We start from the raw sequence: 15,478 nt of genomic DNA, 5'->3' as shown, positions 1-15,478 counted from the left end.
TCAATTCTACCACTTGTTTTGTATTCTGTTTATACTAATATGACTTTAAGATGCATGTTGTGTTTTGCTTCTGGCTACCAGTGAAGCAAAAAAGCAGGCAGATGCATAGGACTAGTCCCCTGCATTGCTTGTGTTCTTCCTACAATTTATCTTTCCCCATTAGACCTCTTTCCCACTGGGTCGGTTTGCAGGTGCTATAATGCTAAAATTAGTGCCTGCAAACTGACCTGAAACAACCGCTGCTGTCTCTCCAGTGTGAAAGCCCCGAGGGCTTTCTCACTGGAGCGGTGCGCTAGCAGGATGGTAAAAAGTCCTGCTAGCAGCATCTTTGGAGCGGTGTGTATACCGCTCCTGCCCATTAAAATCAAGCGCCGCAAAATTGACGGTAAATCGCCGCTAAAAATAGTGGCACTTTACCGCTGGCGCCGCCCCTGCCCCAGTGTAAAAGGGGTCTTGCTAACTTGCAATGCCTTTTTCTGTAAACTGTCTTTTGTGTGGAGGTGGCCATTGTGGTACAAGCAGGGTTTTGCATTCTCATGCCAGAGCCTCCAGTAGAAACTGCAATGAGCAGCACAGTAGAGACCTCACCAAATCTCGCAAGGCAGACTACAGAGGCAGCAAGTTCCTTATTCTCATTTTTCAGATATACAGTGATGAGGCACAAGAATACATGGGCACCAAGATAGGAGGTGCTCTGCAATTTTTCAGGAGATATTCCATACAAAATGGCACATTTCTAAATTGCATGCATACATATGTGTGAAGAAATACATATTTTTATGCATTTACAAAATGCATGGTGAGCAAACGGAAGAACAGTCTAAATCGATTTAATATTTGGTGTGACCACCCTTTGGCTTTAAAACCAGTATCAATTCTTCTAGGTACACTTGCACACAGTTTTTGCAGGGACTCGGCAGGTAGGTTGTTCCAAAAATCTTGGAGAACTAACCACAGATCTTCTGTGGATGTAGGTTGCCTCAAATCCTTCTGTCTCTTCATGTAATCCCAGACAGACTTGATGATGTTGACATCAGGGCTCTGTGATAACTGCAAGTTTATCTAGAAGAATTAATGATGTTTTGAAGGAAAATGGTTATTTCACCAAATTTGGGATTACTTTTTTTTTTCATCTGTTCATTTACTTTCCATTTTGTTTATTGATGAGAACAAAGGCTGTACATGGTTCGAATCTCGGCCGGTTCCTGCTGCTCTGGCCAAGATTCAAACTGTGTATGGACAAGTTAAATGTACCAAGTTAATCTATCGAACTTTGATACAACCAGCATGCTGGAATTTACATGTGATTATCACTAGCAGCTGCTATAGCCACTAGCAATAGTCACTGTCTTTTTCCCGGCAGAGACGGCTGCCCTCGACCCTCAAACAAAGTCCTGCCTTCTATGATGGACAGCACACTGGTCCAATGCTAGGAAATTTAAGTAGTGTGATGTCCTATCCTAGAAGCCGGTCCAGAAGGTGAGACTTTGACAGGGGCCGGCATTTCAGATCCAAGCTGTGTCAGTGTGATCCTTCCTGTTGTTGTACTGATGGGCACAGATAAAGTTGTTGCTGATGATGATTCCTTTTGTACCTTAATACTGCATACAACATTTAACAGTGTCATTTCATGAGAAAATTTACAAGGGCGTGTTTAGGGGCGGTGGCAGGGTAGGGGTTTGGTGGGGCAACTGGAGACAAATAACTCTTAAGGCCTGGCTAGTAGCTCAGGACTTGAATTTTTTAGGTGTGTGTGTGTGTATACTCTCCCACTTCCAGCTGATCACCCAAAAGTTTGGCCCCCTCCTCCTTCCTCTTTCCCCCGCTGCCAAGCCATTCACAAAGCGCAGCTCGCTTTGCTCATGCGCAGTAGGGAACCAGTTTCCCTTACAAGAAATGGTCGGCGGCATTACCTGATGGCCGATTGGAAAATTGGCTGGGGTTTAGATACTGCTGGATTCGTGGACAGGTAAGTGTCCTAATATTAGAAGTCAGCAGCTACAGTACTTGTAGCTGCTAACTTTTTTTTTTCTAAAGGAGCCTGGAACTCCTCTTTAACCACTTGTCCACCGGGTCTATTTTGGCACTTCTCTCCTATATGTAAAAATCAATTTTTTTTTGCTAGAAAATTAATCAGAACCCCCAAACATTATATATATTTTTTAGCAGACACCCAAGGGAATAAAATGGCGGTCATTGCAACTTTTTTTCTTGCACGGCATTTGCGCAATCATTTTTCAAACGCCTTTTTTTGGGGGGGAAAAAAAGGTTTCATGAATTAAAAAATAACAAAACCGTAAAGTTAGCCCAATTTTTTTGTATGTGAAAGATGATGTTACGCCGAGTAAATAGATACCTAACATGTCACGCTTTAAAATTGCGCACACTCATGGAATGGCGACAAACTTCGGTACTTAAAAATCTCCATAGGTGACGCTTTAACATTTTTTACAGGTTACTATTTTCGAGTTACAGAGGAGGTCTAGTGGTACAATTGTTGCACACGCTCTAACGAACGCGACGATACCTCACATGTTGGGTTTGAACGGCGTTTACATATGTGGGCGGGACTTGCATACGCGTTCGCTTCTGCGCTCAAGATAACGGGGACAATTTTCATTTTATTTTACTTAATTTTTTTTATTTTTACACTTTAAAAAAAAAAAAAACTTTTTTATCACTTTTATTCCAATTACAATGAATGTAAACATCCCTTGTAATAGGAATCAGTGTGACAGGTCCTCCTTTATGGAGAGATGTGGGGTCAATTAGACCCCACATCTCTCCTCCAGGCTTACAAGCATGAAATCGTCATATGACGTCCTCCCGTGGACAAGTGGTTCAGGTAGAACTATAGGCAAAACTTATTTTTTTCTTTTTCTCATTTTGGATAGAGACAAGTGAGAGTTATAACCCCTGTTAAAAGTGTTTTTTTTTTTTTTTTTTTCTCTTTCTGTCCCATAGCCAAACCGGATTTGAGGGGAAATCCCTGCAAAAGAATGGATTCCCTTGGGGACTTCCCAACTTACCAGAACCAGTGTCACTGTTGGAAAATTTCCCCTCCTATTATTATATTTCTGGGGCAATTAGAAATTTGGGATTTTCTTTTACTGTCACTTTCCCTGGTAATGGTAAACGGAGGGGGTGAATCTCCTTAATGGGGGCACAGACGGCAATAAAAACTGAAAGTTTTTTGTATTGTTATACATTTTTTTTTTTTTTTATATTACCTTATTAATTTTTCCATATCCAAATATACATTCCACAAGTTACATTAATCTGCTCTAACAGGCGCTCCATAAAATTTATAAATTATACATTTATTCTTCCCCTTAACCCCCTATCCTATTTGGTGTGGTTTACCCCCTCTCTCCATGCCCCTGAAGCCGTTGTGGGATTCTCTATTCAGTTTGTCCATACTCTCTCATATTTCTCCCCATATCCTCTATTACACAATATGTCTCCATATATAATGGTAGATTACTGTTTACTAGATTTTTCCCAGTGGACCAATGAAGGGGCCTCAGCCTTCTTCCAATTCAGCACTATTGCCTTTCTTGCATAGAAGAGCAACAAACCCACCTGTGTTCTTTTTGTTGTAGGAGTGATATTATTCCCTACCAATCCTAAAAGGCAGATCTCTGCCTTTTGATCCAGAGAAACTGATGTTACTATAGCGATTGCTCTCAAAACCTTCCTCCAAAATACCACTATCTTCGGGCAAGACCAAAATATATGAATACAATTTCCTGGAATATCTGCACATCTCCAGCAATTTTAAGGATTCGATGGAAATATCATATATAAGTTATACAGCATATAATGGCTCCTATGTGTTCTCTTTATTAATCTCGAAGTGACACTAATATCTGAAATGGAAATGTTCATATCTCCTCCCAGTTCTCTTCTACTAAGAACGTCTCTTATCTAACATTCACATAATTTACTCATATATGACAATGCTGCTTTTAATAAATAAGTGTACAGAGTTGAAATTTATTTCTTTTCACTTATTTTCCTAACCATTTGCTCTAATCCTGATTTTACTAATTGTGGGATGCCCTAAAGGAACTGAGCTAATGGAGCATGTACCAGCTGCATATATCGAAAGGTATAACTCTCCAGTATATTCCAACATTGCCTCATTTCTACTAATGGGGAAAAAAAAAAATTCCCCATGTATTACTTGGGATAGTTTTTTAATCCCAAATTTGGTTCATGCCCCTTGAATAGATTCTAAATGTGAAAGACAAGGATTTCTCCATAGTGGGGTATTTGGGGATAAATTGGCTTTCAGATATTCCTCTTTTGCTACACCGACCCTCCATACCTTAACTGTCATTATCATAAAAGGGGCCAAGTCATACCCAGATTTTAACCCACGGAGTGGCAATGCCTGGAGTGCCTCCACAGAGAGTGCATCACTGCAGCCTCTAACATTGTAGCAGGATTATATTTATCAGGGTTCAACCATCTCCCCACCATTACCAATTGTGTAGCTAAATAATATTTGTAAAGATCTGGGAAGGCTAATCCTCCCTGTGCCGTTAGAAGCATAAGTGTGGTCAATTCTAGCTGGTTTATTTTTCCATATAAATGAGGAGAAAATGCCATATAGCTGTACTAAAAAAAACCTTGGGGAGGCATTGTGGAGAATTTCTAAACAAGTACAAAAATGTAGGAAGGATCTTCATCTTTATTAGATTTATGCGTCCCAACAATGACAGGGGCAACTCTTTCCATACCTTATATTTTTTCTTAAACTCCTGTATTACTGAATCCAAATTTAACATTCGGAATTATTCAACCTGTTAAGATACTATTATTTCAAGGTATTTAAATTCTGTCACCCATTTCAATGGCACGTTTGAGGCAGCTGTATCCTGCAATTCCTTGATCGATAGGGAATAATAAAGATTTACCCCAATTCACTTTAAGCCCTGTAAATAATGAGAAGCTATTTAGTCGTTCCAAAGCTCCCTGCAGTGATGGACCCACATCCTCCTCCAGCTCTCCCACACGATACCCTTGGATATTGGGGGAAGTCCTAAGAGCCTCTGCCACCGGCTCTATTGCTATCGCAAAGAGAGCCTAAGAGAGAGGGCAGCCATGTCTCTTTCCTCTGTATAGCTGACAACCTTCCTCCTAATTTAATCGCTGACATAGGTTTTTTTATATATTGTTCATATCCAGATAATGAATACTAATGGGAATCCCATCCTTCTAAGTATTTCCCATAGAAAGGACCATTCGATAGGATCGAATGCCTTCTCTATGGGAGGCCACCTTTCTAGATCCTTCATTAACACGATGCGTATGTATATTGGTGTATAATCTACATATATTAACATCTTTCGTTCTCTGTGGCATACATCCTGTCTGATCTGAATCTATAATAGTTTTTAATAGGGTTTGTAATCTTGGTGTTAATATTTTTGTTAGTATTTTTAAATCTGTATTTAATAGTGCTATCGGCCTGTATGAGGAGCATCATTTTTTGAGTTATATGTGCCTGTCTCATTTAATTTGGAAGGGCCCCTTTTCAACAATCCACTTGTAAATACTTCTGCAAGTTTTGGGGCTAATAAAACTCCATATTTTTTATAGAATTCCACAGGAATTCCATCCGGATCTGGTGATTTCTCCCCTGGAAACGTATGTATTATCTTCATAATCTCCTCACTTGTAATCGGGTAAACCAATGCCTCTCTCCCTATCCGCCAGCCACCTGGTCCAAAAGGTCCGACATGACCCTTGGGCAGAATTCGGAGGGGGGAGAAGAGGCATATAACGAGCTATTGTACTCTCTAAAATTCTCCAAAATCTCCTAGGGTTCTTTTACTATCTCTCCTTCTAGAGTCTCAATTTCTGATAGAATTTTTTCTATCGAAATTAATAATGCTGGAATCCTGACCATATTTTTTCTTCTGTAATTCTATCTGTATTTGTAATTCCTGTACCTTTTAGCCTTCTGTTTCTTGTTAACCACTGAATTGTTTGAAATATATTGTCCTCGCAGATACGCTTTAAATGCATCCCAAACAGTATCTACTGAGGACGACCCAGCATAATTTTCTCCAGTATTCCGTTATTATAGATCAAATTTTTCCCACTATTTCCGGGTATAAGACCCATTGAGGCACTAATCTCCACAATGATGCATCCCTCGGAGTAGGGATACGCATTGATAAAATTAGAGGAGAGTGGTCTGAAAGACCACTTGGTAAGTATGTGGCCTCTGCAATATCTGCTAACATTGTTGAATCTGCAAAGGCTAGATCTATTCGAGATGCTGTTTTTTATAAGAGGTGGAAAAACAGGAGTAGGCTTCTTTTTTTTCTGTTAGCCCTGTCGCCTGTGCCCAATTACACATTCAGCTGCGTATTGCTTGGGGGGGTTTTGGTCTTTCCAGCTCTGGAGATAGAACTGAATTAAAATCTCCAGTAAGTGATAACTTTGCTGGAAGATATTGAATAGTTTTCTCCATTATCTCATTCAAAATTCTAACAGAAAAAAGAGGTGGAATATATGCTGCCAATATAATATGTCTTTGTTGTCCAATCGTATATAGTAAGATAACTTACTTCCCTTGTGTATCTGTATAAGCCTTTTCTATTTCTCCAGGAAAGGATTTATTTACTAGGACTGATACCCCTCTAGCATACGAGGAGTAGGTAGCATGATATACCTTCTGTATCCAGGCTTTTTTTTTAAAGTTATTAATTTCCCTCCCTTTAAATTTGTCTCCTGGAGTTTAATTACCTGTGGACTATATTTTCTTATATGTTGGAACATTAATGCTTGTTTAAACTTAGAGTTTAGGCCTCAAATTCCAGGATATTACAGAATAACAATTATTTTTACTTGGCATTATACAGAAGATATGGGGACAACAGATGTCTCTTCCATATCCTAAACCACCGGGCTTTCAAAAGAGATGTCCACAGAGCCCTTAAACCACACCATTGCTGAGCCTCTAAACTCCACATCCTTACATTCCCCTAACCTTCCTCCTCCCATCCCACCCTATCCTTTTCCACTCCCCTCCCTATCCCTTTCCACTCCCCTCTCTTATTTACAACCCCATCCATACATGGATGGGAGTGGAGAGGATCTTTCACTGACCATAGTTTCTATTCTATACTCAGTATCCAACATAACCCAAATCAACCCCAATACAAAAAACAGTCGCCCTTCCTTTCAAATTGTCAGACGGGCTCTCTGATTGTCTATCTCAGATGCCTTATCAATAAATCACCATTTACCCCATCCCATTGTCACCTCAAGAGGATATATTATTATACATTGTTTAATATATAGTGCTGTTGTCATTGCCAAAAATCGATATTCATTCGTGTACCCCCCACCCAAAAATAAAAATGTTCTTCTTTAGTGCTATTATTATATCCTTTGCATTACTCCATTACTTGATAATTCCATATATACCCTCAAAAAATGGGGGGAGAGAGATCTATTCTGCTGCAGCAGTTGGTTTTTCAAAATACCGTGTGTATGTCCCATCGATCACCCTCAGTTTACTGGGGTATAAAAGACACAATTTTATCCCCTTCTCTCTGTCTTCTCCGTACTTCCGTATAGGCTCTTCTTTGCTGCTGAATCTCCAGAGGATAATTGGGGGGAAAAATAATAGTTTAGCATTTTCGTATTGTAAGTCCACCCTTATCCTGGCTGCTGATGGAATACGATCCCGATTTCTATAATTCAATAAGCACATAAAAAATAGTCGGGTGCCCCTGGTTTTGGAGAGCAGAAATAAATCCTATGCGCTTTCTCTACCGCAAAGGTTGTAGACATATCTGTAAGGCCGAGAGTTTTTAATCAATAATTTCTCTGAAAATTCAAAAAGGGGTTATTACCTTCCACCCGTTCTGGTAAACCCACAATCCAAATGTTATTTATTCTCAAACGGCTTTCTGTATCAATTGCTCTGACTTGTAGTGCACTAATTTGTTTTTTCAATATATGTCATTCTCTATTATCTGTTTTTATTTGTCTTCTACCTTTTAAAACACAGGTTTCCATTTCTAAAATCCTTTGCTGTATTTTATCAACTCATGCCTTATTAAACTGACATCAACTGCCGAGGCATACATTTTTATTGTAAGGGCCTCACTACTTGCTTTAATATCTTCCATGATAACTTTGCCAGTGGGAACCAACTCCACCTCTTTCTCTATTGCAGTCTGAGTCTGCTGATATTCCAGCCTGGGGGGATTTTATTGTTGACTGTTGTCTTCGCTGCCATTGATGTAGGGGAGGAACAGGGGGTATTTATCTGTGCTTTAGCACGTGGCTTATTTTGGGGCCATCCAGACCCACTGATTGGGTAGCCTTGCGGCTCCAAAAATTCCCCACTTCTCAGCAGAGATCCACGTCCTTCCTCACCTGGCCTCTCCTCTCTCCTGCGCATACAGTCTTTGCCCCCTCTTTCTCTAAGGCAGTTTTCAGCCTACCGCTCTGTCTGCTGCTCCGTTTTCACTCCTTTTCGACCAGGGATCTCACCATCACCTCCTCAGCCGTATACAGGGCCTAAACCGCGCTGCTGGATCCCAAGCATCACCTAAAGAGGGATCTTTTATCCCGTCAGCCAGTCCATTCGTCCGTCTTGGGAAGCTAGAGGGCCAAGAGTCCGGGACCACTCAGGAACACCTGCTGCCCTCCCTTTGCCACTTCACTGCCCATTCGGGAATCCCTCCTTGTGGGTTACCGTTCGGATCCGCCACAGGGAGGGAGATCAGCAGACGCTTAGCTGAGACCGGCGTTTCTTGCTGAAAGTCTTGCTAGATCAGAGTCCGCCACATCACACGCTCTCACATGTTCATCGCCATCTGCTTTAGTTATACTTTAGGATATTTCAAAGAATTTAATAGGCCAAGCATAGCCTAAAAGAAGATAATTAACAACTGTTCTGTTACAAACAATAGGAAGATAACATTACACTTCCTGTGTCCTATTAGCCCCAAAACTTGCAGAAGTATTTATGAGTGGATAATTGAAAGGGGCCCTTCCAGATTAAATGAGACAGCCACATATAACTTTTATATATAAGGAAATTAAGGATCCAAAATGTATGCTCCTCATACAGGCATACGATGGCACTATTGAAAATGTATTTTAAAATACGGACGAACTGCATTTACCTAACAGTATATTAAGCCAGTCCTAAATTCTTATAACAGTCCCGATTTTATCCTACTGGCCAGTGATTGATGGGGAAAAAAATGTTGGATGGCAAAGTTGGGGCCCTTGAAGAAAGCACAACAGTTCCCAGCAGACATAACAATGTTAGTCTCTTAACAGACCAATGGAGAACTCTTCTGGGTCTCCAGACATGTGCTCTGATTCATTTTAAATACTCAGACAGGGATAGAAGTTGCTATGATTTCTCTCTTTCAATCCTGCGGAGACGGTCACTCTTTTTTCTTTAGTTACAAGCAGTGGTGCTCTCTAGTAGTTTTAACACACCAGGCATCCAAATCACTCCTCACACTCTTCCAGGGAGAAGGTTCCCAGTCTCTGAGGCCAGATCTTGTGCAATGAGCTTTGCTTCTCTCAGGTCTGATTGTGATCAGCAATGGCAGAATTTTGTTCAGTCAGCAACTTAGTCCCTGTTCCAACACCCCTGCTATCCTTTCTGACCGTCCCCTCCTTTCCTCTCAACAGTCTGCAGACACACTTCTTGCTTTGTTAAATCTGCCAAACACAGTCCTCCCGACCCCAGAATACAAATACAGAGACTGAAAAAAAGCTCTCACTTATCGTTTTGTCGCTACAAGTCAGCGATAGATTCAATATTTATAACTAGGAAGCAGATAAGGCTATACGTTGACAGGTCGTCAACGTGCAGCCTTATCTGCTTCCTAGTTATAAATATTGAATCTATTGCTGACTTGTAGCGACAAAACGATAAGTGAGAACTTTTTTTTTCCTCTCTACACACATCAATAACTCCTCTATCCATTGCACAGTTCCTAGGAATTGAGACAGATTATGATCCTATCTAATCAAACTAAGGAGCTAAGACTCTCTATCATGCACTTACAGATTAGTGGTACTCACAAACGGCAACCAGTACTATATTTTTTAACATTTTGCTAGGCAAGCTCTATTTATCTAAATGATTTTATAAAATGGTAGTGCAGAATTACACAGTCCCTTTCAAAAGGTTAGAGGGCAGTTGGTAATACAATTTTGCCTTATGAGCACAAAACAGAAGTATACCAAGGAGTGTTCTAAGAGCTATTGTGGAGGCTACCTCTTCCACCAGTACCAGTAGACAGAAATAGATGCTCGGATGGACAAAGCAGTAACTTTTAGCTTTGAATTTGATTATCCCCATTTTAGAACTGTTGAATCAATGGACGTTGCCAAAAGATAGATGAAAGTCCGCGTAAGAATAAGTTCAATGCCAACATTCAGAGAAGAGTGACTGATTAGTAAATTCCTGGAGTGAAATAGATTCTATGTTAAAATATATAATGGATAAGCCTGTCTCTGACAGAGACTAAGTGCATGAATTGATAATCGCACATGTCTTCCCAATCTTCACTCTCCGCAACATCTCCAGTCCACGTTTTTCTGCAGTGTACCATTGAAGGAGGATGCACAGAGAATTTCTTTATAAGTTCTGGAAACGCGGCTTTCCCAAATAGTCATTACTGTACACCGTAACATTTTAATTTTGGAGCGCATCAGACAGGACAAACCAAATTGTGTCAGCTTGATGAATCTGTAAATATCAATAGAAATTGGGCATGGTAAACTTTTATTTGTTTACGTTTATTGTTGGAGTTTACATATTTTCAATACATAAAGCTAGATCACCACTATCATGCCCCAAAGCTGTGATTAGACTGTGAAGGATCAGCAGCAGACTGAATAACTCATCTCTGCCCTCTCCTACCTGTCATTATGTTCCGCATTATGTTCCGCATGTTGATATTTGTATCACAAGACAGATTTAGGTAATAACACTGGTTGAATTTAAAATTAATTTTTTATGTAGCATTTTCATTTTCCGTTTAGGCCAGTCCTGAGAAATTTTTGTTCTAAAAAAAACAAAACAAAAAAAACCCTAATTGCTAAGCACCAGATCGCCTGGTGCATTTTTTTTTATTTTTTTTACCAAAAACCTGTAGAATACATATTGGCCTAAACTGATGAGGACTTTTTATTATCACAAATACCACCAAAGGAGAGCTTTATTTGTGGGGGGAAAAAAATATATAAATTTTATTTGTACAATGTCGTGCGATTGTCAGTTAAAGCGACACAGTGTCGTATTGCAAAAAATGGCCTGGTCATTGGGAGTAAATTCTTCCGGTCCTTAATTGGTTAAAAAAAGTTTTGCATTTTAATGTGAGAAATTGTTAGAATTGTCCCAGTTTTGAAGTGGTTAAAATTTTCTTTTCATTTATAGATTTTTACGTAATTGTATGTAATTCTGCAATGTGTAGGCTCTGCTTACACTGGGACTTTGTCCTCCTGTTACCTGAAGCCTGGTTTGGGGTATACTTCTCCTCTTTATCTTACTATAGATTTATTTTTTTAATGTCCTAGACCTCGTTTAAAAAAAACAAAAACATTTTTTTTCAAGCAAAAAAACAAAAAAATGACTTTGTACAAAAGAGATCCAGTGTACACAACCACAAAAAAAAAAAAGATAAAATAATATTAACAATAAATAATTAAGCACAATATCTCATGTTATCAACATAGAAATCACAAGGAGCACACATAGTAAGGGGACATTGCATACTCCATATCAAGTTTTATAATTGTTATAACCATGATGATGTCCTAGTTTATGGAAGTTTCTGTTATATGAATATCTTAAACACTTTCTCACCCTCCCCTTAGTACTTGTTTTTGTTTCTTATCCTGAGTTGCAGAGTTTGGATATTTAAATACTGTATGCACAGTTGGTAGTCTCCTTTTTCTTCTACTGGTTTGGATAAGGGCTCTCCCCCTTACTTATCTAGAAACCCTTTCTATCTGAATGTATGAAGGAAAAAACAGGGAGGGGGAGGCGCCGACCTGAGTGTAGTAGTAAAATGATGACTTTAATAAGATAAGATTAAAAACCCTTACAAGATTATAGAAGATGTATGCTCGTCAAAATAAAGTGCAGTCCTGGCATTCCCCTGGCTCTGCGCGTCCCACCGCTGTTTTGGATAGCTGTCCAATCTTCCAGCTATCTGAAACAGCGGTGGGACACGCACAGCCATGTGGAATGCCAGGACTGCACTTTACTTTGACGAGCATGCATCTTCTATCATCTTCTAAGTGTTTTTAATCTTATCCTATTAAAGTCATTATTTTAATACTACACTCAGTTCGGCGCCTCCCCTTTCCAGTTTTTTTCCCTTTACATGTCTTGCAGAGTTCTGGACACACTCTGAAGGATGGCTGCCTTCCTTTTTAATCCTTATTATTTCCCCTGTCTTTCCAACCACCCAACCTATGGATGCATCACCATCCAGCTATTACAGCCACAGACTAAGGCCCCTTTCACACTGGGGCGCAGGTGTCATCAGTGGTAAAGTGCCACTATTTTTAGAGACACTTTATTGTCATGTTTGCAGAGGTATTCGGCCGCTGGCGGGGCACATTTAATCCCCGCTAGCAGCCGAAAAAGGCTAAAAGCACCGCAAAGCTGCACTTTGCCGGCGGTATGGCCGCGGTGCCCAATCATTTCAATGGACAAGAGCAGTGGAGGAGCGGTATACACACCACTCCTTCACCGCTCCAAAAATGCTGCTTTCAGGAAAAGAAAATTGCGTTTTGACAGCGCACCGCTCCAGTGTGAAACAATAGAACTGTCCCTTTTTTCTATATTTTATTTATGTCCTTTCCTGCAAGACCAAGAGACATAGCACTTTATTACCTTAATACAGAATGCCCCTAGTTGGTAATATGTGTCTCCAGAGGTCTTTATGGGACCTATTTACTAGATGATGTAGTGGAAAGAAAAACAAAATAACTTCTAAATCCTCATGTACACTGCTGCTGGTAAACGGATGTTTAGGAGCAGTTGGGCATTTTTTTTCAACTGCTCCTAAACTCTCCTCTATGTTATCTTATCAGTACCTGTACACAGGGTCGTTTACAGTCGTTTCTAGGCAGTTGAGTTTAGAAACTTTTTTTGGAATGCAAATAAATGGGTTCAGAATCTGAGTTTTGAGACATTTCAAGTGCCAAATGCTTCTAAACGCGTTTAGAAGCATTTGGCGCTTCAAATTCCTCTAAATGCGGTAACACGTGTTTAGCAGCGTTTCGTTTACAGGTATTTTCCGTTCTTGGCTATTTAGAAACGCTTCTAAATGCAAATACGGCAAATTGCGCCATGTAAACGTGGCAAAACTAAAATTACTCAGGCACAGGATGAACCATTAGTACCTACTGGATATAGCGACTTATCTGTCCTCGCACAGAAAGATAGAAACATCAAACAGGGTTTGTGTTCAGGAGTAATGCTAGTGTGGTATAAGGAGGAGCTAGAGAAAATCGGTGCAACCAAAAAAAGTGACAGCCACATCTGGATAAGAATAAGTAGTTCTACCCTTATGCCGCATACACACGACTGTTTTTCATGACGAGAAAAATAAAATTTTTAAAATTTGGTCGTGAAAAACGGTCGTGTGTATGCTCCAGAGCATTTTTCTGGATGAGAAAAATGGCCTAATTTTTTTTAGAACATGCTCTATTTTTTCTCGTCATTTTTCACGTCGTGAAAAACAGTCGGGTGTATGCTTTAACAAGGGGGAAAAACACGCATGCTCAGAAGCAAGTTATGAGACGGGGAAATTAGCATAAGCAGCCCAAAGGGTGGTGCCATTCGAATGGAACTTCCCCTTTATAGTGCCGTTGTATGTGTTGTACGTCACCGCGTTTTGCTCGAGCATTGTTTTTCACAAATGTGTGTATGCAAGGCAGGCTTGAGAGGAATCACGACAAATTGCGTTGAGAAAAACTTTTTTTTCATGACAAGAATAACAGTCGTGTGTACGCGGCATAAGTTTCAGTCTGACCTCTACCTGTGTGCAGCATACATTGCCTTACCAGAGTCCCCATATTTCAGATGAGACACCTATAAGGTCTTAGAGTGATGCTATCCACTCTCAATCCCTAGGACAAGTGCTAATCTTTGGAGACATCATTGCTAGGACAGGAAGGAAAAATGACTATATAAGTTCTGATGGCAACGGGTATATACTGGGTTCTGCAAATTACTGTCACGAGTTGATACGGATACAAAGAAACCGCTATGGCAGTGCAATCAACCTAAATGGAAGAAAATGGCTGAATTTGTGTCAGTCTAGGACTCTACATCCTCAAGGGCCACACCGAGGGAGAACATGGGGTGGAATCCATCCAAGCGGATCTGCCTGCTCAGCGGGGGATCTCTCCAGGCGGATAACAAGTCCTTGTTTGCTCTGCAAAGCAGAGCGGACACAAATTCATCCCGCTGTACTCTATGGGGCTGTCGGATGGAAACGAACTGCATGTCTATTTCCATCCGATTGTCATCTTGACGCCGTACAGATGGCAAATGTATCCCCAGCCGTCTGTTTTTAGCGGATCAGATGCTGGCGGGTGACAAGACACGTGTCCGCTGACATCTGCCACCTTATAGAGCACAATGAGTGGTCCGATTTTGTCCACCTGTCAATTTTTGAGCCGGACCTGATAATCGGTCCGCTGGTGTAAAAAGGGCCTTGCAGTCACTCCACAAACACACCTGTCAGACCACAACCAACTACTGTTACAGATATAATATATATATTTATATTATATCTCTAACCATCGACAAAATTTCATCAGCCTTCTCTCGGCAACCTACCACCATCATTTAAATTTGCCAAACAGTGTACTACAAATTGAAGGGAAGGTAACTGACAGACCTGACACCACGAAACGGCTCAAACTTCCAAAACTACGCCTGTGAGGTAAGCTCACGAGGTGTGAACCAGACTGCAAAGGACTTCCACAAAATATTACACACTATTACAGAAACCGCCCAGCTGAAAAAGTCAACTACAAGACTCCAATCAACAAACAATCCGTAAAATGGTTTGACAAAAAATTACAAACACATAGACCCTGACAACACTGACCTAAGGATAGCCGATTGAATCCTACAGAAGGAATGCAAACAAACCCATAAAAAGAAAAACTTCATCTCCAACAACCTGCAACAGTTAGAGGCACTTCAGGAAAACTCTTTCTGGGAAATATGGAAGAATATTGCCTCATCACCCAGGAAGACAACCTCCATGTCCAAAATGGCGACATCTGACTCAACTACCTTGGCTCTAGCTACACCAGGTTCCAGGGCTAGTTCCAAGTACTCTAGTCAGTTCTATCCAAAGTCCTTCTAGTGTGCAGAGTTGATGTCTCCCTGCACAGCAACAGATGATCACAGTAACTGACCATAGATCTGCCCTTGGTTCTCAGC

At 40.4% G+C, this 15,478-nt stretch overlaps 1 protein-coding gene across 3 annotated transcripts in view; it reads left to right on the top strand.

Moving 5' to 3' along the window:
- LOC120927185 (dentin matrix acidic phosphoprotein 1-like) overlaps positions 1–15,478 on the top strand; it is a 115,674-nt gene that overhangs the window by 13,551 nt on the left and 86,645 nt on the right. For 2 of the 3 annotated variants that reach the window (XM_040337689.1, XM_040337688.1), the window contains exon 3: positions 5,608–5,655. The exons of the other annotated variant lie outside the window; for it this stretch is intronic. In XM_040337689.1, the coding sequence (XP_040193623.1) occupies positions 5,608–5,655 (48 nt within the window). The remainder of the gene's footprint in view (positions 1–5,607; positions 5,656–15,478) is intronic. 3 annotated transcript variants of the gene reach the window in all.

The sequence above is a fragment of the Rana temporaria genome, chromosome 2 (genome assembly GCF_905171775.1).
Source record: "Rana temporaria chromosome 2, aRanTem1.1, whole genome shotgun sequence".
Taxonomy (NCBI): Eukaryota; Metazoa; Chordata; class Amphibia; order Anura; family Ranidae; genus Rana; species Rana temporaria.
Note: the sequence above shows the minus strand (reverse complement) of the source record. Positions and strands in the feature narration are given on the sequence as shown.